The sequence below is a fragment of the Ochotona princeps genome, chromosome 1 (genome assembly GCF_030435755.1).
Source record: "Ochotona princeps isolate mOchPri1 chromosome 1, mOchPri1.hap1, whole genome shotgun sequence".
Classification (NCBI taxonomy): domain Eukaryota; kingdom Metazoa; phylum Chordata; class Mammalia; order Lagomorpha; family Ochotonidae; genus Ochotona; species Ochotona princeps.
In genome coordinates, this window is record NC_080832.1 from 104,950,091 (window position 1) to 104,973,305 (window position 23,215).

At 55.4% G+C, this 23,215-nt stretch overlaps 1 protein-coding gene across 3 annotated transcripts; it reads right to left on the minus strand.

Annotated features, from left to right (window-relative positions):
• Positions 1 to 270: 270 nt before the first annotated feature.
• TJAP1 (tight junction associated protein 1) lies at positions 271 to 22,549 on the minus strand. 3 transcript variants are annotated; one of them, XM_058662537.1, is made up of 11 exons: positions 22,466 to 22,549; positions 21,972 to 22,091; positions 7,593 to 7,690; positions 6,825 to 6,947; positions 5,284 to 5,312; positions 4,214 to 4,375; positions 3,920 to 3,986; positions 3,676 to 3,705; positions 2,856 to 2,963; positions 2,661 to 2,744; positions 271 to 1,990 (listed from the first exon to the last, which is right to left on the minus strand). In XM_058662537.1, exons 4-11 carry the CDS (start codon positions 6,918 to 6,920, stop codon positions 917 to 919), a joined length of 1,650 nt encoding a protein of 549 aa, XP_058518520.1. In that variant the 5' UTR covers positions 6,921 to 6,947; positions 7,593 to 7,690; positions 21,972 to 22,091; positions 22,466 to 22,549; the 3' UTR covers positions 271 to 916. The 3 variants fall into 3 exon arrangements, with proteins under 3 accessions (XP_058518520.1, XP_058518517.1, XP_058518524.1); XM_058662534.1 differs by having other exon boundaries at positions 6,825 to 6,950; XM_058662541.1 differs by lacking the exon at positions 3,676 to 3,705 and having other exon boundaries at positions 6,825 to 6,950.
• Positions 22,550 to 23,215: the final 666 nt, after the last annotated feature.

Below are 23,215 nucleotides of genomic sequence, written 5' to 3' on the forward strand. Positions count from 1 at the left end.
ACCTGGGCCAGGTCTAATGCTGGGGTTCCACAGCCACACCTTACACAAGGCAACTGAAGAGCTCACCCACAAGTGGGGATGGACTGGACGCTACCACCAAAGGAAGACTCATGGGTCCTTAGATTATTTGAGGTGTCCCTTCTACTGCCTGATTCTCTGTGCCCAGAGAAGAGCCAGGCAATAGTCACCAACGGAGCCCACAAGGTTTCGAGGAGTGGCAACCCTGGAAAGTGGGGACAAGGGTGGAAGAGGCAAGGCCTTTAGGACAAATACCAGCAAAATAGTTTTATTTGATTTTAAAATAGTCATTCACGTGAAAATTTCCCAAAGCTGGGAGTAACAGTCTAGAGCCAAGGCTGGGAGGAGGCCGGGCCTCACCCAGAGCCTGCCTTACAGAAGGCAGGAGGGAGGCAGCTGAGGGGAGTCCCAAGTTGGGCCTCCCACATCCCTGAGCCAGCCGGGCCAGGCCCCCTGAGGGCAACAACTCAGGTGGAGGGTTCAGGGCAGAGGGACAGTCGAAAACAAATCAGAGGTCAGTAACCCCAATGACATCCCCCCAAAACCAAGGTTCATGATCACAAAGGGAGGGTGGAGCATGAACACTGATAACCCCTCAGCTCCCGGCGCAGAGCAACCTGAGGTGGGCTGACGGGAAGAGCGGCTTGCCAACAACCGCATGTCACCTTTGGAGAATGAATATTCCAGAAAGGCAAGGAAAAACCATGAATGAGGCAAGCTGGTGCCAGTCAGTTAGTACAGCTGAAGGCCTGGTGTGGCCCACTACCTGACCCAACTCATGCAGGCGACAGGGCTACACCAGTGTGGAGAAGGAAGGGTTTGAGGCTGGGGCCCCCAAGCTCTGGGTGCAGCTCCCTAGGCAGCTCCAGTGCAGCAGTGAGGAAGGCCACCAGTGGCCCTAGTTGAGCAGGTTGCCCTGCTCCTGGGCCTGGGTCAGGCTGTCCTTGCGGTGCAGGTGGTGCACCCCCATCCTCTTGGGGCTACGCTGGGGCCGGCTGGAGCTGGGAAGAGGCCCAGGCCCCTCCCCAGTGTCCCTGTCACTGGGTAGCAGGCTCTGGCACTCCTCCTCAGGGGTGATGGGCAGGTTGAGTTCTTCCTCTTCCTCCTCACGGAGGAATCCAGAGTCCCGTTCCATGGTGAGCAAAAGCCCAGTCCCATCGGGTGGAGAGCTAGGTGCCAAAATCACCTCATCACTGTTGCTGGGACTCATGGCAAAGTGGCGTTGCAATTCTGGGAGTGCGTCCCGGCCGAAGGCTGTGCGCTGGGCCACGGCGGAAGGTGGCGGGGTGCGTTCCACAAATGCCCGCTGCCAGCTGGCCAGCAGGTCCTCCTCGGAGCCGGCAGAGCTGGCTGGAGTGCTGAGGGCTGGGGGTGTTGGGCCAGCATGGTGGAGGGGCGAGGCCTGGGCTGAGGCAGGGCTGCTAGGCCCCGGGCTGGGGCGGGCCCGCTCACTGCCTTCCCCCACAAGGCTCAGTGAAATGGCCTGGCGGGTAGCATAAGTGCAGTTGGGCAGGGGGCTGTTGCGGGGAATGCGCACCTTATCCTCCGAGAACTCTATTACCCTGCGACCAGGGTACAGCGGGTGTGGAGGCGATGGGGTAGGATACGGGCTCAGCTTCTCAAAAGCTGGCAGAGGTAGCTCCTCTTCTGAGGAACCACCAGCAGTGCCCAGAGAGCGACACTCTCCATTGGGCTGGAGGGCGGGGCTGCCAGGGGCCAGGGGACTGGCAGGCTCGCCTGAGGCTCCCCCACTCATGTCCACATGCACAAAGACGTCCTCAGCCAAGGGGTGCCCAGCACTACCAGACTGGGCTGAATTCAGCAGCAGAGACTCTGGCTTTTCCAGTACCCGGGCGATGACTGACGTGGGTACCACGGCTCCTGGGGCCGGGCTGGGAGCAGGGCCTGGGCTGGCTGCCTCTGGACTGCTGTGCAGGTGTTTCCGAACCATGTCCTGTAGCTCACAGGGCAACTGAGGTGAAGCAGAAGGAGAAACAGAGCAATGAACAGTCCCAGCCAAAGAGGACAAGTCGGGGCTCCCACATGCCTCCAGCTCCACGTATTAGCACCTGGCCCCTGGCAAGCCAGAGGGGAACCTCACCACACACGCCAACAGGCTGGGGGTAACATGCCACGCAGGGCTCCACTCGCACAGCAGCATCTGCACCTGCATGTGCCGCTGAGGCCTGTGCACCCTCAGGCTGCTTCCTATCTACCTCTGCGATGACTCTGCCCAAGCCAGGCCAAGGTTTAAGACTCGGTACTGACCTGACACCTGCAAAACACCTCTCCTTCTGCCAGCTGCAGCAACCTTGGAACTGAGGCTCTGCAGTCGAAGGGGGTCCACTTGGGGTGATGGCATAGGGTGGCCCTAACCCCCCCTCAATACTCATGGCCAACAGCCCTGGCCACACCCTGCCCCCTGCAAGGAGTCTTCACACTAAGTGCCCAACATCTCAGTTAAGGCACACCAACAGGGCGAGGCCCCAGCACTGTAGAACACAGACCAGCAGCCAGAAGCAGAGCTAACTGGTGTGAGAGGAGAGGCCAGGGACGGCTGGGTGGGAATGGGGTACTACAAGGGCAGACAAGTGCAGGCAGGGACAGAGAAGCTGCTGCGCTGGGGGCGCTGTTCTACTCACATCAGCAAACTTGTGGTTGCGGAAGTGGGACTTGTTGCACTTGAGGAGCTGCACGGCCAGGTTGCAGTCCAGGCGGTACCGCTCCTGCAGGTACGCACATGGGTCACAGCCACGCCTGGCCCTCCCGAAGAAACAGGGCTAAGCCGGAACAAAGCCAGCCACAGAGCCAGCCATGGGCAGGGGAGGGGCACGCACGTTGAGCTCCTCCAGCTTGTTGATGGTGTTCTTCGCATCCAGCAGCTTGTTAGTCAGCTCCACGATCTCCCAGTCCAACGTCTTCCTATCCATCTCGGCCTTCTTGATCTGGTGATACACTTGGGGTAAAACAGGCCCACATCCCAGCCAGCCCTACCTTCCCCCATCCCTCCCTTCCCCCAGACATGCTGCCTCCTCCCAGCCCAGAGACAAGAGGCCACAGGTGCAGCCAAGGCAGACAGAACAGAGACAAATGATGGACAGACAGGAGGGGACCGGGCACTTCTGCTCTCCGGCCATGACTTAGTGCTCTCTGAGCATGACCTAGTGCTGCCTAGGCACAGGACACACATGGTATAAGCACTGCCCATCCTTTGAGGGCAGCTAGGGAACTAAAGCCCATGTGTGCAGCTGCTTCCAGGGTCAGGCTGGGAGGAAGGAGACGGGCTGGGTGGCAGCCAGGGCGCCTGGGAGATTAGCTCTCTGTCCAGGAGGGAGCTGCAGGTTCCAAAGTGGCTTCTGATCCGCAGCCTCCCCACCCCCCAAGACGGCTGGGCTGGCTTCCACTGGCAGCAAAGCTGTGAGTGTTCAGTGGTGACATCAGTCAGTAGCTCTGCCAGAGCCAAGAGCAGGTGCCCCGGATCCCTCCCTGGAGGGAGGCCCTCACTACTGGCCGGGCCTCACGCAGGGTAAAGGGAAGCAAGAGGTGCACACAAGGGGTGCGGCGGGGGGTGGGGGGGAATGGCCAGGGCCCCTGCGACCCGGATCTCAGCTGAGGAGGAGGCCAGAACAAGGGAGGAAACACAAACTCAGACGCAACTGCAAAAATCCAGCTGTGGCTAAGAGAGGCCTGAGAGGAGAGTGCAGCAGCGACGGTGGCAGCATGAGGGGCAGACGAGGAGAGAAGAGAAACAGTGTGAGCGTTTCCGACTGGCACAGCACACCGCGGCCCCCGCGCGCCCCTCTCCGCCCCGGTTCCCAGAATAGGACAGCAATCTCCGCCAGTCCTAGCCCAGCGCGGCTGTGAGCACAGTGCAGCCAGACTGCCCTCCTGGCCAGGTTACCAGCGCGTGCAGCTTGTCCTCCAGCTCCTGGTTGGTCCGCTGCGAAGCTGTGTAGCTGTTCTGCAGCCTGCCGAGGGACACAGGCAGACCCTCAGGTCATAGTCCTGCTCTGCATGCCCTGCTCAGGCCCTCCTCCATCCAGGGTGGCAGGCAAGGCCTTCTCCTCCTGGAGCTCCCACTTTCTAATCAGAAGCCCATGACTTCCAAGGTCACCTCCACTGACCTCCTGCCACTGAGGAGATGCCCACCTGTGGCAGTCTGTTACTCCTCCCTCCCCACACCCCATTCCCACACCTGCGAAACTTGTCCTTAAACTTGTCAAGCTCCTCACGGCTCTGGCCCAACTCCAGCTCCAGGCAGTCCTGCCCAATTTCCAGCTCTCGCTCCAAGGCCTCAGTGCGTCTAGTGGCTGAGGCCAGACGTCGACGAAGCTCTTCATTCTCCTGCTGCAAGAGCCTGGCAAGGTGGGGTCAAGAGCACAGAGGCATTAGAGATAGAAGGGCCAGCACTGACGTGGTACAGCCAGTTACATCCCCATCACATTGCAGATATGAGTTTCAGTTGCTCCACTTCCAATCCAGCTCCCTACCAACACGCTGAGGAAGGCAGCAGAGGATGGCCTAAGAACCTGAACCCTTGCCACCCATGTGGGAGACCAGGAGGGAGTTCCTAGCTCCTGGTTTTGGGCTGACCAAGTCTGGCTATTGCGACTATTTGAGGAGTGAACTAGCCATGGAACAGCTCGCTGTCACTCTACCTTTCAAATAAATAAATCTTGAGAGAGACAGCCAACCCTAGAGCTGCATGCTGGGCTCAGGATGACACAAGGACGGGCAACTGGAGGCAGGAGATCCCTGGAGCCATGGCCTGAGTCCAGGACAGCAGCTTTCACAGGCCTGCTGGCCCTGAGGCTACAACTTGGACTAAAGGAGAGATGGAAGGAATGGGGGAGACAGGCCAGCCTCCTCCAGTATCACAAGACAATGACAAGACAGGACTCAAGGAGGGTCCAACTCAGGCTGTCTCTGATTACAGTCCAAGCCAGCCAGCCACCAAGCCCCCAGCTCCAGTTTCCCCACTACACAACCAGGCCTCTCCATTATTCATCTCTTGGAAATCCAGCCCAGCACTGCCCTCCTCCGCAGAGGCCTCACAGGCTGATGGAGAGGCGACAGGGAGGCAGTTGGTACAGGAGGGCCGCTGCGCTCTTGGGAGTTAGAGACCAAGAAGGGGCCCTAGCCAGAGCAGCTGCTCTCAGGGTCCCCAAACTCTAGTCCAACCTACACCTCACCTAACCTGGCAAAGGCCCAGGCTATGAGGGACACAGCTAAGGCAGGGCAGTCATTCAGGTGACAGATACTCACTTCATCCTTTCCGCATCAGTCAGGGGCTCCTGGGGAAAGAGGACAGAAGCTTGAGGTTCAGCTCTGGACCAGGCCCACCCTCCAAGGAGCAAAGGGAAGGGCCGTGCCTCAAGTCCCAAGACTCATGGCAGCAGATAGAGATGGAAGCAACCCAGTCATGGCCAGACACATCAATTACTCTTCCACACCAAATCCAAGACTCAGGAGTCCCCTCTAACCTCCACCCTTAATCCTGAACCCATTTTCCAAAGGATCTTCGGACTCAAGCTACCTCCCACAGAGAGCCTCTTAGCTGTCCACTAGGCTCCCTGTGGGTCCTGTCTCCACAGAAGCATGGCAGAGGCCTTTCAGAAAAGTGAGCAAGTCAGGTGGAGCTGGAGATTGAGTTTTGTCACAGCCCTCTCAGCCCCGTAGGGGAAGACAAGGGCAGACTTGGGACCTTTCCGCCAGTAGCAACAAGTACATGGGTGAGGAGTGTCCAGGGCCAATCCCAACTGACAGGAGTATTGGTTTTGTATTGGTTTTACTGTCCTGCCGCATCCTTTCCAAGCCCCCTGTGCGCCATGGTCCTAGAATCAGAGCTCAGTCAGCCACAAGCAGACACATTAAGGAGCCTTCTCCACATGGGGCTGACTACTTCAGAACTGCAATCATGGGCAGGATGTGAGGCACTGGCCCAGATCCCAGACTCTGGAGCCAGGACAAGTAGATGTGACCCAGTTCTGGCGCATACTGACTGTACAACCTTAGCTTCCCAGAGCCTCAGTTCCTGCTTCTAGAAAACAGACATCCCCCCAGGTAGCTCCCAGCCTAACAGCTGGCATTTGTACTTAGTGTTCCCTGAGCTGACATGGGAGAATCCTGGCGCTTCTGTGCTCAATCGAACTAACTGGGGCCATGGCATGCCTGATGCCCAGCATGTTTCATTCCTGGAACATGCTCCATGAGCAGCAAGAGAGGGCAGCTGTGGCAGTGGGGTGGAGAGCCCACTGCAACCCTCACTGCCCCGCCAGGAAGATTCTTGAGTGAGGAGAGCCAGTGTGGCATGTGCTTGGCAGCTGACTGTAGGCCACCCAAGAGCAGAGTCTGGAGCCAACATGGTCCCTGGTGGAAGTACGCACATAACCAAGGTTAGCCCAGCAAAGCACAGCTGGCAGAAGGGCACACTTTCTGGGGACAGGGAAGCTGGTCTGGCAGGGAGCAGTCAGAGAGCCATCACCAAGCAGCCTCCAGAGGACATACAGATTGAAGAAGTTTTCTCCCCTATGGAGGACCACAGGCCCAGCCTTCAGCAGGCCAAGACCCCTCAGCTGGGTGGGCTGCTGAAGCCGTGAGCTGGGTCTCTCTGCCATGAACAATCCCTCACAGGTGCCTTCTGGGAGCCTCCTTTGCCCACTGTCAGCGTTGTTGCAACTGGGAGATGGCACACCCATTATCAACAATGCCACCTGCCCAACTCAGGCAGCCAGAAGTTCAGATGGGCAAGGTGAACAAGATGCCCCATCCCTGTCAGCCAGGAGCAAGAGTGCAGCCTTGCTGACCTGCTCAAGCCGGGATCCTGGAATGTCCAGCCGCAGCTCCCGATGCTCTGGTGGGGCCTTGCGGTAGGGTTTCTTAGCAGGGGCTGCACTGGTCATTCTGGGAGGTGAGGGCTCCTCCACCACCTGCTAAGGAGAGGGAAGGAAGAAAGAAAGGATGAACCTCAGAGATGTGGTCAAAAGGTCTTTTGAACTACAAAAAGAAAAAGGATGAAAAAAGGGAGATATGTGTGGGAGCCACCAGACACATGTGTCTGGGGCACTGCCAGGCCATTAGAGGGACATAACATTATTGTGTCAGTGCCCCTGCCAGAGCGGAAAACTTGGTATCAGTGGGGGAACTGAAGGGTGAGAGTCAAAGGGCCTGGGGCAGGGACCCACACAGAGTGGGCCATGCCCCAAAAACAGAGCAGGGAGTCTGCAGAGCAGCCCCACCTTCCCGTGTGGGCTTCAAAGGCCTCTCCATGCATCAGTGTCCTTAACTTGAAACGGGCAGGAACAGCACCAGTTACACAGGGTTCTTGTGAGGATTAGGGAAAACACTAGGTGTTTGGGCAACACATCTCAGTTGAAGAAGGTGGTAACAGAAATAAGGGTTTGAGGAGGTTCTCCCAAACCAAGATCCTCTCCAAACTGGAGAGCCCTCCAGCCACAGACACTGAGAGCCACACCTCTGCGACCTCTACCAAGAGCAGATACTTGGCTGCCCCTCCCCTGCAGTATCCCAAGAAGAAAGGTGAGAGCAGGGCCCAGGCACCATCGGGGACATACCGTGTTTGTGTCGGCAGCTCGCACAGTTCCGCTGTCCAGCCGTCAGCCTGCAGCTCTCTGCATCCCAGGGCCCCTCCACTTCCTCTGGCCAACAGATCCTGAAACCAGAGAAGGGGAGAAATGGAAGCCAGGTGCCGGCCACCTGTTCATCAGTGCCACAGGCCTGCTGTCTGTCTGGGACCTGGAAGGTCCCCCAGGGAGGGCCAGAAAGGCAGGCCATGGAACAAAGAGTCTGAGGGGAAAGTGGTGTGGCTGCACCGGGCTCCCATCTCCACAGCACCATCCCAGCCAGATGCCACCACGCATGGTTCATGGTCTCAGCTTACCATGTACCCCATCCTGGAAAGGGGTCAGTTCTGCCCTGTCGCTAGCCCTACCTGTCCTGGAAGCCACGAGACATGTGGGGAACAAAATAGGCAAAGGAGAACACCAAGAGAAACCCTAGTAGAAACATAAGATAATGGGCAGAGAAAATGCTATAGAGAGAGAGCTCCTGGCACGTGTCCACAAGGAACCCAAAGACTACCTCTGGGGGCCTGTGATGGGCAGGGCCAAGGCCAGGAGAGGAGAGCTGGAGAGGCAGCAATTGAGGGCAGTGGTCCTTAGTGAGGGCAGCACTGCCCACTCCCCTTCCATCAGGGATGCCTGGAGAATGTTTTTAGTTGTTAAAACAAGGGAACTGGGGAGATGGCTGCTACTGGCATCCAGTAAGGCGAAGCCAGGAATGGGGCCCGTCATCCCGCAACACACACCCTTGTCCCCACAGCAAGGCATTATCGAGGCAAATGGTCAACAGTGCCAAAGATGAAAAACCCTGGAATAGAAAACCCAATTCCAGGGCGCGGGGACATCTGGGCTCCAGGCTTGGTGTGCGCCTGGCAGAACCTGAGAGGTCTACTGCAGGATTGTGAGGTTCAAGGTCGGCCCCACCATACAGAGCCCTGACTTGTAATAATCAGGGTTGCGGCACGAGGGCAGCAGCCACCAAAGGGAGGAATGGAGGCAGTAACCTCAGGTGGCCTTCTGGGCCCAGCAACAATCTCTTCCCAGCCAGGCAACCTGCACCGAGCCGGGAGCTGAGGGAAGCCCTGCAGGCTGAAGCTTGTGTTCTACTGTCAGGACATGCCCTGGCCGTGACTCCTGCCACATTCCAACAGGGCCTGCGGCAGCAAAAACTGAGGCGCTGGTGGAAGGCAAGAGCGGTCCCCCACTTCTGTCTGGGCAGCCGGTCCCTGGCATGGGGAGCAGGGTAGGGCCAGGGTGTGGCAGCAGGCACGCGCCATCGCCAGATCCCGCCCCTTGAAGGGGAGGCAGGACGTGTCCCCACAGGGCAAGAGCAGCATGCTAGGTCAGGCTGACTCCCTGCACAGGAATCTGGGCAGGCCTGAAAGGACAGCACATTCCTGGGGTGTGGGGGAGCAAACAAGTCCCCACCAAGGTTCCCGAGGGCGGCCTCTCCAAGCGGGGCCCCAGGGTGAAGGCTCCTATGGCCTGAGGCAGATGTCTGGCACGTCCCAGGCTAGCCAGGGCTCCTAGGTTCCAATGCTCAGGGGCACATGGCGTGCAGGGTACATATGAGTTCCGGGGTAGGGCAAGAGCCGAGATCAATGGTTATGTCCAGTCGAGAGCTTCTTCATACAGAATCACAGGGAAGCCCAGCACTGTCCTTGCCTCCCTCACTTCTCTATGAAGACACAGGACCTCCCGGCACCTCCACTTGCTCCTCTGAGCTGGGGAACACCTACCCCATCACCTCTTTAAAGACCCTGCCTCCATTCTCAGCCTCTCCTTCCCTGCCCTGGCTCTTGCCATGATCCACACTGTCCTCCAGGGAGTAGGCCATGTGAGCAAGCCGTATGTGGGCAAGGAAGCCTGTTGACACTCAGATGTTGGGGAATTCTACCTGTGAGGAGTGCTGCTGCCACCTCCTCCATGCCTGCAGCTCTGGCTCCAGCTGCCACACATCCCACAGCTCATCCGGCCGTACCCTGACCTTAGGTCTCCACACCCCAGCCCTGGGACACATTCATTCCCAGGGCTTCACTGGCCAGAGAGAATGGAGCTTGCGACCAACAGGACAATGCAGGTGTGGCTGGCAGGGAGAATGAGGACTCTGGGCGGGAGGCAGGCGGGTGACAGGAACCAGAACCTGCTCTCTCCCAACATGTCCGAGACACAGTGAGGAGAAGGCAGGGGGAGCAGGCAGCCTGTGAGGTCCCCAGCACAATACCACAAGGGACACTGTGCTATGTCCACAAGTCCTTAGGCTCCAGCTGACTCCTGCTCTTCTAAGAGCCCCAGAGCCAGGCTGCAAGGGACCTACAGCTGAAGTGCCAGACAGGAACTTGGTGGGCTGGCAGCTCACTGCCCTTGACTGGCAGTATGACACGGAAGGCAAGAACAGACCCAGGGAGGGGAAGAGAGCAATGCAATGGGAGGGGTCCCAGGGACAGCAAGGCAAGAAGCAGCCCTGAGCTGGATGGGAACAGGGCCGTCCACTGGCCATTGCTAGCCCTATCACCTTCACCAGGTGGCCCTGGAAAACTGAAATTCCAAAAGACGCCCAGTCCCATGCCGAGAAAGGTCCCCCAGGCAAGCAGCTGGCCAACTCAGAGTGGGCCACGGGCCAATGACGGTAGGCAGCAGCCAAGGAACGTCTGTGCAGCCTCTCAGCCTCTGGAGGCTGGCTCCAGGTGCCTCCAAGAAACAGGGTTCCTGGAGAACAGTCTAGAAATCAAGGCGAGAACCCCATTCCTTCCCCAAAGGAATTACGACAGGTAACAGAAGACCCAAGGCTACCAGCTCGAGTGCTGGGTCTACTATAGGAGCAGCTGGGGCCAGGGAGAAGCCAGCAAAACCTGATGTGGTGGGGGGCACCTCAGGCTGGACCTGCAGGCACTTCGTGGGAGGCACCCAAGTGCCCACAAGCCCTGCCCAACCCATGAAGACTTGAGGACAGAAAGGGGCCCTGCCCATTGTTGCTTTCCTGCCTCGCCTCTTTCCTCTGCTACCCGGCATTCACTCTTCACTAACAATCAGTTCGGAGCACAGCCTCCACCGGGTGTCTGCGGAGGCAGAGGGGGCGACAGCTTCCGAGCTGTCATGTTGCAATCTGCCAGTCGGCACAGGCCGCCTGTTGCCACCTGCCCCGTATTAAATACCTTCTCCCTGATTACAGCCCATGGGGCACGATTAGCTGCCTTCAGAGAACAAAGTCTACTTTCATTAGAAATGGGACTCAGCACCCACAGCGAACCTGTGTTATGAACCCGCACCCTGAACCCACTGAACAGTGGAGCAGAATGGAGACAGGGACCAAGATGTAGTCTGCGCAAGCAGCCTGAGTGAGTGCTGTGCTCTCATCAAACGACAAAGAACTGGCAGGCCTCACTGTCTCATTAGATGGGAAGGCACTCCCACCTGTGCCCGGTAGCAGGGCAGCACACATGAGCAGGGGTGGCCACCATCCTCACGGCAGCTGCACATACAGACTCTCTTCAAACTCTGCCACTCTTCCCAGCAAACACCCACAGGAGCCAATGGCACAAAAGTTCAAGCCCCTGGCAGGGATGACTTCCCACTTTCCTCCACTGTCCTTTCTGGAGTCTGCCCAAGGCCCAGGCGAGAGGGAGGGACAAGCATCCAGTTTCCTCCAGGTGAGGCCCGAGAGCAACCAGGCCTCACCACTCAGGGAGGCAGGCGGGCTGGCCTCCTCACTGACCAGGGCTCTTCGGGCCCTCGGCCGTGGGACAGCTCCAGCTACTGCTTCCCACTCCATGGGCCCTGGGCCAGCTTGTCCTGACCTGCTCCCCACATCACCAACACCCATTTTAAGAAAGTATCCCTGCAACAGGTCACCAGGGGTCAGATCATACTTAAAACCTCCAATAAGCTCTCTGCTCACAGCTGTCTGTGAAATAAGCCAGAGATGAGCTTTATTTATTTTTTTGGGGGGGGGGTATACCAAATTTTCAGAAACAGGAGGATCCACAAGCCACACAAAGATCACTGCAGCACTTCTTCAATGGAAGTGAGGAATCAGCAGTGCCTTTAAAAGGAAAGAAAACCCTAGCCCTCCTGCTGAATACACAACTGTGCTGTGTGCGTGTGCTGCTGTCACTCCCTGGGAACCCAGCAGGATATAAACAAATAATAAAAATAAATACAGCCACTTTCAAAAGGCTATGAGGACCTGAGCATCTGATCACACAGGCCCCAGGGCCTCTCTAGAGTTGCTCTGGGCTCAACGCCCGTGGACATAGGCTCTGAACCCCTTGGGCTGTGCCAAGTTGCACCCCATGGTGCATAGACTGCTGTGCTGTCACACAAGCCTGGTGCTTCTCCAGCCTCAAGTCCAAGCTCTTCCTCCAACTGAAGTCCAAGGAACAGGCCACCACGCTGCAAGGCCCAGTCCTGTTACCAGGTGACCCAGCAATAGCCCTGGAACTGCCCGGGAAGATCCCCTTCCCCATGTCATTACTCCAGGCCCTCTCTGCATCAATTGCCTTCAGAGTCCCCTGCAGTGCGCCAGATCCTGCCAGAGCTGGGAGCGGCCTACCCTATACCTTCTCCTGGCACCCCTCCTGCTCGCCTCCAGCCCCCAGTTTCCGGCATGCAGCTGTGCCTGAGATCCATGAGCAAAGCCCTCAGCAATCCTGGGCACGTGGCAGGCAGGCAGCCAACAGCTCATGGGGTGGGGCCTGGGCACAGGTTCTGCTCTGGGCTGATGACTAGGCTGCCAAATGCCAGTCTATGCCCAGACCAGCCTTGCTGCCCCTTCAGCAGCACTGCCTGCCTCCCCTCTGTGCAAGCACAACCTCACCCTCTTGGACAAGTTGCCTGCAGCCCTAACCTGGCCAAGTGCCCACTCTAAAAAGAACAGACTGACAGGGTTTTGAAAACCCAAAGGGATGGAAATTATCTGGCCCTGTGGTGACCCTGAGGATCCCAGAATCTAGGGGACCTGTGAGGGTTCACCCAGTGTCCCCCTGAGCAAGCATCTACACTCCATCCACCTGGCCTCCCCTCAACGCAGACATTTGTCAAGGGCAAAGGAGCTGAAGACTACTGATGAGAATCCAGGCAAACCAACACTTCTGTCAAATAAAGGGAGTGCCCAAAATTCCCCAAGTTCATGGCCAGCCCTTGTCATTCACTTTTTCCTTTAAACTAAGTGGAGTGGCCCCCTCAACTCCGAACCCCTTTTGATCTCCCAAGCCCCCTCCAGCTTGCTGACTCCCTATACAGGGTCCTTCCTTAAAGGTCACAGTTACACACACACACCCCATACTACCAGGCAGGTCTCCCTCACAGCTGAAAGAGAACTGAATCCACTCCAAGGGCCTTCAGCCAGACCAGTGCTGTGCTGAATGCAGAGGCCAGGGACCCGGGAATCTGCCTACAGAGTAACCTGTGCACAGCATCAGAGAGACCAGGGACACTGGAACCCTCCCAGCCCAGCCTAGCTTACCCCGTTTTCTTCCAAAGCCTGGGGGGAGCAGGCAGCTGGGTAGGAACGCATGAGGGCAAGCCAGACCTCACTCACCAGTCTCTCAGTCTGAGCCCAGTACGGAGTCAAGGTCAGGTTCTGCCCCTGTTGGGCTGAGGCACCCTTCCCAGTTCTCGGCTAAAGTCCACCTGAAGCTCCATACGTGGAAGGGGTGGGGGCCTTGCTCCACCCCTTCTACCTCCCAGAGCAACGGTCGCCCACAGGGGTGACGCTTCAGTCCAGCACCTGGTTCTGAGCTCCAGCTTGCCAGCTTATTATTTAAGTAGCTTCATTTTTCTGCCCAGGGTCTTCTCAGAGCCCAGGGCTTCTTCAATTTCCCCTACCCCAGAAAGAACCTTGCAGTTGATCCTAAGTTTTTCTCCTAGGCTGAGAATAATGGGGAGAACAATCTCCCACTGTTGATAAAGGGGCGGTGAGGAGGGGAAGCCACCTGGTCTGGAAGGGAAATCCCTTCCACCTGCCTCTGAGGTGACAGAAGCAGCGCCATGGTAACTGAGGCATGCTCACAAGCTATGCTGGGTGCAGCAGAAGCTGTAACCATTCCTGTTTGCAGGGAGAAGCAGCGGACCCTTGCTGACTGACATAGAGGAGCAGGCGGCCACGTACAAGAAATCAGTTGTCTCACTGGACACAAAGAAGGCAAATCCACCCACAAGCAGGAACCTGGGTAACTGGAGGGCACTGCAGTTAGGACAGCAGAGCAGAGCAGATTGCATGATGTCAGCCAGGGAGGAACGGAGCACAGAGGTGCTACTGGCAGTAGCCCAGGGAAGGCGAGCTGGCCGGGTCACACTCACAGGGTAAGTGTCTTCTCTCCAGCCAGCCAGCTCTCCTGGTTAGTACAGGCAGTGACAGACCCTCCATATAAACAGCTCGGTCTGTGAGCAGCCCCACTCCAGTGCTGCAAGAGCAGAAGGATGCCAGGCTGCAGGATGCCTAGGGGAACACTACAGACTGACTCCTAGACCCTGAAGCCAGGGGGAAGTGGAGCACAACCCCTGCCCACAAAGGGTCCTGCTTGCTGACCCCAGGAAAAAGGGGTCAACAAGGCAGGCTGGCTGGTCAACAAAGAGGACAGCTGCTGTGGAAGAGCCACAGCTCCCGTCTCGCCTAGTCACCAAACACTGCTGCCAGGCCGCACCAGGGCTCAGAAAGCTGAGCAGTAAGAACAAAGCCACCCCTACCCCCACTGGCTGCAGCTGCCACCCATCCCATGCCTGTGCCAGCAAAGCCCATCCCACCAACCCCACAGCTCCACAAAGACAACCAGCCTGGGACCAGGGGTTGTGACAAGAGCTGCATCAGAAAGCACAGTACAGAGGGGCAATATGTGACCCAGCATGGAGCCGAGCCAGGCAGGGGGAGAAGTGGCACCTTGCCACCTCGCAGTTCTTGACAGGGCCAGGGGCGTGCCACTTTTCACACAGCCAGCCCCAGAAGGACCTGCCAGCAGGGGTGGAGGGTGGGAGTGAATGCTACAGCCAGGTTTCCCAGACCTCCACAGAAACTACTCCCTCCTTGCCCTCTCAGAATGAGTAGTGCCCATAAGAGTTAGCACAAGCAGAAACACTTCTTTCTGGAAGCCTCAAGAGCACAGCCTGGCTTAGACAGCCAATGTGGCCGTAGCAATGGAATCCCAGAGACTCCACCAGCCGCGTGCTCTGGGCGGCAGGACAGGCAAGCTAGAACACACGTGTGTGCAAACCCTGCGGATGGCAAGATGTTGGCAAGAAACAGATGGGGAGGGAGGCGTCTCCCTCTGTGCGGAGAAGCCCTGCGGGCTGTACGATGACTTGGAGAGCAGGGAGGGAAGAATACTCCCCACACTGCCCCAGAGGTGGCTCCAGCCTTCCCCAAGCCTGGGGTGGAGACTCCCATTGACGGGAGAAGACCCCAGCGGCTCCCCAACGGCCTACAGCTTCGCTGGGCTCCCCATATTGCTCAACCCACACTGAAGCAGGGCTGACAGCTAACCAGGGAGATGATGGGCCAGAAAACAAAGACAACTCTTCCTCCTGCAGAACCCATTCTTCCTAGAGTGTCCAGAAGCCTGGCCCGGACAGCCGACCCTGCAACTCCTCCAAAGACCCCAGCTGGAGTTGGTTTGCTTTCAAAAAGCAGAGCAGAAGATGACCTGGATAAATCAAGGTTTCAGAAAGCAGGGACTCTCACTGCACTAAAATAGGAGATGGGAAATGAGGTCATTTTTCTCTTCACAGCCAATGGTAAGAGGAGTGGAATGGCAAGCACACATGAGACAGACGCACTGATGCCCACCCAGGACACACCTGCCACACAGCTTCCTCTCAGAGTAGGAAGCAGCCCCCTGGGGCAACCCCGGGGGACTAGGAGGATCCTGTTGGAGAAAAGCTTCTGCAGCCTCCCCAGGACAGCCCCCCCCTCACCCAGCTGGGAACCAGGCCCAAGGCTCCCAACAAGGATTGTTCTCCTCCTGGTAACCTGTTCAGAAAAGAGAGCAAGCTGAAAAACAGTATGCCCTGGTATCCAGGTAAAACAATACATGTTGGAGGCCAAGGTTGTGGCACAGCAAGCTAAGCCCCCATCTGCAGCCATTGGCGGTGGGAATGAACCAGGAGATGAAGAACTCTGTCTCTCTTTCTACCAGTCAAATAAAAAAACAATTTTAAAATGATTTATTTATTTTGAAAATCAGAATTATAGAGAAAGAGGAAGAAACAGAAAGGGAGAAATCTTCCATCTGCTAAGTCACTCCCCAGAGGGCCACAGTGGCTGGGTCAGGCCAATGCCAAGATCTTCCTCTGGGTCTCCCTCATAGGTGGCAGGGGCCCAAGCAACTGGGCCTGGTGCTTTTCCTAGGCACATCAGCAGGGATCTGAAGTGGAGTAGCCCAGACTCAAAACAGTGCTTACATGGAACGCCAGCATCACAGACAGCAGCTTTATCCACTATAGCACAATGCCAACCCAAACTACGAGTTTTCAAATAAGGTAACTAATAAGAAGGTGCAATCCTCCTATTCATGGTCAAATCCGGCTGAAATGCGCTGTGTACTCCGACACTGAGGAGCAAGGAAGGGTGCCCAGAAATGCCTTCACCCCTCTGCCAGCTGCTGGTTTCATCCTTCTCACACACCTGGACATTAACAAGGTAGCAGTAAACCCCAGATGTGAGCACAGCCCACCTAGCTGTGACACAACCAGAAAAACAAGCAGGCTCCAGCGAGCACTGGAAAGAACTCAAAGCTCAGTCACGAGAGGCCTGGCACAACAGCTCAGTGCCTATATCCTCCCCTCACACATGCTGGGATCCCATATGGGCACTGGTTCATGTCCTGGCTGCTCCACTTCCCTTCCAACTCTCTGTTCTTGGCCTCGGAAAACTGCAGAGGAGGGCCAAAATCTTTGGGACTCTGCACCCACGAGGGAGATCTGGAAGAAGTTCCTAGCTCCTGGTTCCAGATCAGCACAGCTCCGGCCATTTCAACCATTTGGGAAGTGAACCAGCAGACAGAAGATCTTTCTGTCTCTCCTTCTCTCTGTAAATCTACCTTTCCTGTAGAAATAAATACATCTTGAAAAAAAAAAGAGTAAGTACAAAGGCAGGGTCAAATGGGGCGGGGGGGGGGGGTTCCTAAGGAAGCGGCATTCAAACTGAAACCTGAAGGACAAAAAGAAAGGTAGAGGGAGGAGACAGAAGAGTCCAGGAAACACACACTGCAACGTGGCACCTGTGTGTGCAAAGGCCCAAAGGCGGGAAAACAAAGAGCAGAGTTCAAACAGCACCTAGGGGCTCAATCCAAGTGAGGGGAGAGGGCTCCGTTTACCTAAACGTGCTTGGCACTCAAAATGTGACAGTGAGGAGGGAAAGGAGTTAAAGATAACCTCCAGGCCCGGCGCAATAACATAGTGGTTAAAGTCCTCGCCTTGAATGCGCCAGTATCCCATATGGTCGCCAGTTCTAATCCTGGCAGCCCTGCTTCCCATCCAGCTCCCTGCTTGTTCCCTGGGAAAGCAGTTGAGGACAGCCCAAAGCTTTGGGACCCTGCACCCACGTGGGAGACCCAGAAGAGCTCCTGGCTCCTGGCTTCGGATTGGCTCAGCTCCAGCCGTTGCAGTCACTTGGGAAGTGAACCATTGGACAGAAGATCATCCTCTCTGCCTGTCCTCCTCTCTGTATATCCACCTTTCCAATTTAAAAAAAAAAAAGATAACCCCCAAACGGGAAACCTTCAGAGAAGCCACTGATCCATACAATAGAAACAAAGGGGAAGGAGAGTGGGCTCAAAACCCATCAGCCTCCAGGCGGCAACTCACTCCTCTGCACAGTGTGCCCTGGTTCCACACTGTGACCCAAAGGCGTGCTCCACAGAGACAACACACTTCAGCATGCTGAAAGCAGTGCATCCTGATCAAGAATGCGAGCCTGAGAACGTGCCACTCTAAGTTAACGCAGGCAGAGGGACAAGACAGACACCGTGTCCCTCTCAAAGTCTCAGGAGCCGTAGCACACAGAGCTGGGAAAGCCCGAAGCCCACACCCCTGAGCTGCGCCCCTTCCCCTCCTCAATCCGGGTAAGTACCAGGCGCACGCCTTCTCAGAAGGCAGAATGGAGTCACTTACTAAAGAAAAAGACCGGCCCCGCGGGCGTGTTAAATAGACAGGACATGACTCAGAAGCAAGACAGGAGTGAGTCTTAAATACAGGGCAAAGAAAAAGCAGTCAGTCAAACTCTGGCATGCCTCCGCCCACAGGCTGCACTGGGCCTGCCTCCCTCAGACAGCAGAAGCCCGGTGCTTTTCCACTCCCCTCACACTGCAGGGAGGGAGCACTCTAAACGACTGCTTTTTTTCCCCCTCTACAGTTTGCTACTTGTTATTTTTAAAAGAAAGATAACATCAATCATCTATGAATAGTAATACTACGCTTATTTCAACTGCTCATGTCAGTGGTCAAAGTCACCTATGAGCTGTAGTACGTTAACATGTGAGCATACAAACACACTCTCTCCTCCACCCCCCACCTCTTGAAGAAAAGCACACCATGCATCCTAGAGTCAATCGACCTGCCCTCCCCAAGGTCCAAGGATTTCCAAAGCTGAACCATGAAGAATGTGCTTCAGCAACCTTGACACAGCGGGCTCCTCTCCATTCCAGCACCAGCTCCCATTATACTTATTGAGAGGCAGAGAGGTAGAAATAGAGATGGCATTACAGTGTAAGGGGTTAAGGTGTCAATTTTAGTAACAGCCACCAGTTTGAATCCCAACCGTTCTACTTCCAATCCAGCTCCCTGCTAACACACTTGGAAAAGCAGCAGAGCATGGCCCAATTGCTTGGGTCCCTGCATCCAGATATGAGACACAGAAGAAGCTCCTTGATCCTGGCTTGGGGTTGGCGCAGTCCCTAAGTGTTGCAGTCATTTGAAAGGTGTACCAACTCTGTGTGTGTCTCTCTCTCTAATGTGATTTTGAATTAAATAAAAATACAGCTTTAAAAATAAAGAGGGCCTGGAGCAATAGCCTAGTAGCTAAATCCTTGCCTACCATGCACTGGGATCCTAAATGGATGCCAGTTCATATCCCGGCTGCTCCTCTTCCCATCTAACTCCCTGCTTGTAACCTGGGGAAGCAGTAGAAGCTCTGGGCTCCTGGCTTCAGATCAGCTCAGCTCTGGCCATTGTGGCCACTTAGGGAGTGAACCCGCAAATAGAAGATCCTTCTGTCTCACCTTTCTGTACATCTGCCATTCCAATAAAAAAAAATCTTAAAAAAAAAAATTAAAATAAATAAATCTTTAAAAATAAAGAAGAAAAATAAGAAAAAGAAATTTAAAAAAAAAAAAGAAGGAAGAAAGAAAGAGAGGGGCTGTGGCATGTGGCATGGTTCAACATGTTAATCCTGCACCTTCGGATGCTGGCATCCCATATGGGCACTGGTTCGTGTCCTGGCTGCTCCACTTCTGATCAGCTCTCTACTTACGGTATGAGAAGGCAGTGGAAGATGGTCCAATGCCTTGGGACTCTGCATCCACATGGAAGACCTGGAAGAGGCTCCAGACTCCAGGTTCCTGGCTTTAGATCGGCCCAGCTCAAGCCACTGCAAATACTTGTGGAGTGAACCAATGGATGGTAAATCTTTGCCTCTCTGTGTCTTGTTTTCTGTAAATCTGCCTTTCTAATAAAAGTAAATAAATGTTCAAAAAAAAAGTAAAGAAAGAAAGAAAAGAAGTCTTTATGGGGGAAAAAAATGAAAAACAGAGACAGAGCTTCCATGCACTGGCTCCCTCCTTAAATGCCCACAACAGCCAGGGCTGGGCCAGTGCCAGGAGCCAGGAATGCGATCCCACAGGGTGGCGGGCACCTAATCACTGAGCTATCACCGCTGCCTACCTGCATGTGCTTTGCTGGGAAGCTGGAGTCAAGAGCCAGGAGTTACACCCAGGCTCTCTGATGTGGGACAAGATCTAAACCAGCGAGCTAATACCAGTTACCACCAGTTATTATTTCTAACAGGAAGAGGACTACGATGAAGAGCGCAGCCCCTATAAAAACTGTTGAAATAACAACATGAACAACATCCAAAAAAATGTTACTACAAAATGTATATACATGTAACCACCAAGACAAACATGAACCAGGATATAAACAAGAGATACAAATTGCCACTAGGTATATTTAAAAGTGAACTTCATACCAATCCCTTCCTCCCATCCCCACAAACAAGCTCAACTCCTAAGCTAGACTGTATGGGTTGAAATCCCAGTTCTGCTACTTGCTAGGTGGGTGATCTCGAGCAAGTTACTTCACCATTCTCATCTATGCCTTCACTTTCTCATCTGAAAAGCAGGGCTAGCACTATGTACTCCATATAGTTGTGATGAAACTAATTAACACATGTAAAGTACTTGCAATAGTGCCAGATACATAGTATGTGCTTGATAAGCACCATGTCCACCTCTTCCTCATCACCCAACTGCAGAGAACATAACTCTACAGCCTCACAGCTTCTAGCAGGTCACTGTCATTTCATCATGACTTGAAATAGCTTAATGAGGATTTCATAGTACATATCAAATCACTACTAGCCAGAAGTTGTGCCTCATTTCTCAAACCTCAGGCCAACAGCCCAAAGCAGTACAGATTCTCCATAAAGAAATAGCAGGTTCGGGCCCGGCAGCGTGGCTTAGCGGCTAAAGTCCTCGCCTTGAACGCCCCAGGATGCCATATGGGCGCTGGTTCTAGTCTGGGTAGCTCCACTTCCCATCCAGCTCCCTGCCTGTGGCCTGGGAAAGCAGTCGAGGACAGCCCAAAGCCTTGGAACTCTGCACCCGTGTGGGAGACCTGGAAGAGGTTCCTGGCTCCTGGCTTCGGATCGGCATAGCATCAGCCGTTGCGCTCACTGGGGAGTGAATCATCGGAGGGAAGATCTTCTTCTCTGTCTCTCCTCCTCTCTCTATATCTGACTTTCCAATAAAAATAAATAAATCTTAAAAAAGAAAAAGAAATAGCAGGTTCAACTATGAAGCACAAGTTTGTGTTGTGATCTGATGACTAATACTTAGGTGAAGCAGTTAGCCACGTACATGAATATATTAACTAATCTGATCATCGCAACAACCCCATGAGACAGGCATTCTCACCAACCCCACTGGTCAATGAGAAAGCCAAGATACAAAGAGCAACGTAACTGATGAAAGTCGCTAGACCGCAAACGGGGGATCTGAACGGGCTGCTTGGCTCAGGGTCAGTGCCCTCAGTGGCTGGCTCTGCCCTTGTTAACTGCCACTGCCAAGAGAGCATTCACTAGGAGTTTTCAGGAGAGTCTCAACCTTCCAGAAATGCAGTCACAGCTAAACAGCATCAGTTCTCTAGATTTCTGAATGGCGCGGAGCTGGCCAGAGTGATTTGGGTAGCGGCAGGGGAGGCAGAGAGCAGAAGATACAGGAGTTCTCCACCAAATCAGATCTCTCAGGGCAAGCAGACACCGGTTCTGGAACAGGCTTTCCTAAGCAGCCTGTGTCCAATGCCACCCTGGGCATGAACACCAAGCACCAAGCGAAGCAGGGGCCACATTCACTGCACTGCCAGGCTCCAACCATCTCCCCTTCTCTCCAGCACCAAGCCCACTTTTCCCAGGCCATGCTTAGCTTGGAACATGAAACTGATTTTGTTTTCCATGGGGTTTGATCACAAAGAGACTACAAAGGAAGAAGGGAAAGAATTTGCCAGAAAAGGGCAAGCTCCACATCCTGACCTTCAGTCAACTTACTGGTGTCACAGCTCTGTTATCTAGCCAGGGGCTCAGAGAGGAAGGGAGGTGAGAGCCACAGCCAGGATTTGACTGTGGCCAGCATCGTCTGCTACCTTAAGCTGATGGCCCCGTTTCCAACCTGCCCTTCCTTCACTTCTGACAGCCCTTCTCCCAATCTGCATCCCCACAGAACCCCAACGACCAAAGCAGACACGCCACAAAATCACTGTAGGAGCTGGTGACCGCAGGGTGAACACCCTCAGAGATGTCTTCTCGTGACTCCTGGTCTGCTTCCAGGCAGCATGTCAAACTGAAAATGGGATGGGGAGATCTCAGAACCAGGGAGCGTGTGGGAAAAAGCTTGCAGCAGGGATGTGTTCTGGGGACTTTTGGCCTGACCTCCCTACCCCTACCTAGGTTTGCTCGCACGGTGAAGGCACACAGCCTTAATCCCAAGCCAGCTGTCCAAAAGCCTCGCCATACAAGTAAAATGCCAACTTAGGGTCCACAGGCAAAAGACGACCTCTTTAGAAGAACCCCTTCTTATAGGAAACGATTCTTCGCGAAGCTTGGAGCCCATGAACCCTGTTCCCAGGGAGGGTGATGCCAGACGGCTACTTGGTCCCCGGAGGCCACCTTACCCGCTCTGGGGTTGGGCTGGCCCAAGTCGCTACCTCCTCTTCTTTCCAAGTAGACACTGTGATTTCTTCCAGTCCCGGTGGCCCCTGAGTTGGGACAGATGCGGAAAGGCTGGCCTAAGCCTGGAAGAGGGGCATGGGACAGCCTTCGGTTCCCTTGTCGCCAGACCTGCCCAGCAGTCCCCAGCTCTCCACCCCCTCCCTCCCAGTGGCCGGGCCCCGGTCCCACGCTCCAGGCTTCTTGGCTCTCGCCATGGAAATTCTCCTCCACTTGGCAACTTCCTCCCGAGCCGGCCACCCGCGCCCACCCCCTCCCCGAGCGCAGACCCGGGAGTCTAGGCCCCCTCCGTCAGCATCCCTTCTCTCCGCCTCCAGGCCTTCCTCCTTTCCACTTCCTCCCCTCAGTCCCGAGCTCGTCCTCTACTCTTCGCTAGGTTCCCTGCAACGCGTCTCTAACTCCAGCCTCCCCGCCCGACTACTCCAAGCCCACAACAAACTTTCCGCCGCTGCCCGATGCCTTCAGACCGCCATCTTGCCGCGGGGCAAGCCGGGTAGCAGCCAGGGCCGCGGGAATCCCCACGCACGGGACGCCGCGCGTCATCGGGGGCGGGGCTTCGGCGGGGCGGTGGCAAAGCGGGGGAATCTCCTCCGAGGAGGCGCTGGAGGCCTCACCTGGGCAAGTGGTGATGTCGGGAGCAGGGCAGTAACAGGAAGGGGCAAGACCCTGGTATTAAAAGAAAAGACCCGGCGCGATAGTCTAGTGGTCAGATCCTCTCCTTGCATCCCGTGTGGGCGCCGGTTCGTGTCCCAGCTGCTCCACTTCCCATTCAGCTCCCTGCTCCTCAGATCGACTCAGCCACTTTGAGGCCCCTTGAGGAGTGAACCAGCAGTCCTTTCTGTTTTTCCTCCTCTCTGTACCTCTGCCTTTCCAATAAAACAAATAAATAAATCTTTTTTAAAAAAGATGGAAAGGAGAACAGAGCTCAAAAAATACAGTGGAGAGTTGTTCTGCTTGCCCAGCCCCCCAAGCATGAAATCAGCTTTGCATCTTCTCGCCCAGCTTCTCCCACCTTGCCACTCTCCTTGCCACCTTTCCCAGATTTACCTGTGTTTGGGGGCCATCGGGCCTCCCTTCTACCTTTCCTTTGGGGCTGCTTTTGCCGGGCCGCTCTAGCACCTTCTGAGCGTTGACTCTTCATACGCTTGCTTGCTCCTGCAGGGTGAACACTGTGCTACATTCTTCATAC

Excerpts from the sequence above, each read along its gene's own strand:
- TJAP1 (XM_058662537.1), bottom strand. The coding sequence starts at position 6,920 with ATGACCAGTGCAGCCCCTGCTAAGAAACCCTACCGCAAGGCCCCACCA. Across the intron at positions 3,987-4,213 it reads TTTAAGGACAAGTTTCGCAG|GCTGCAGAACAGCTACACAG; the intron begins GTGTGGGAATGG and ends GTCCCTCGGCAG. Across the intron at positions 3,706-3,919 it reads AGGACAAGCTGCACGCGCTG|GCCTCTCTTAGCCACAGCTG; the intron begins GTAACCTGGCCA and ends CTCTCCTCTCAG.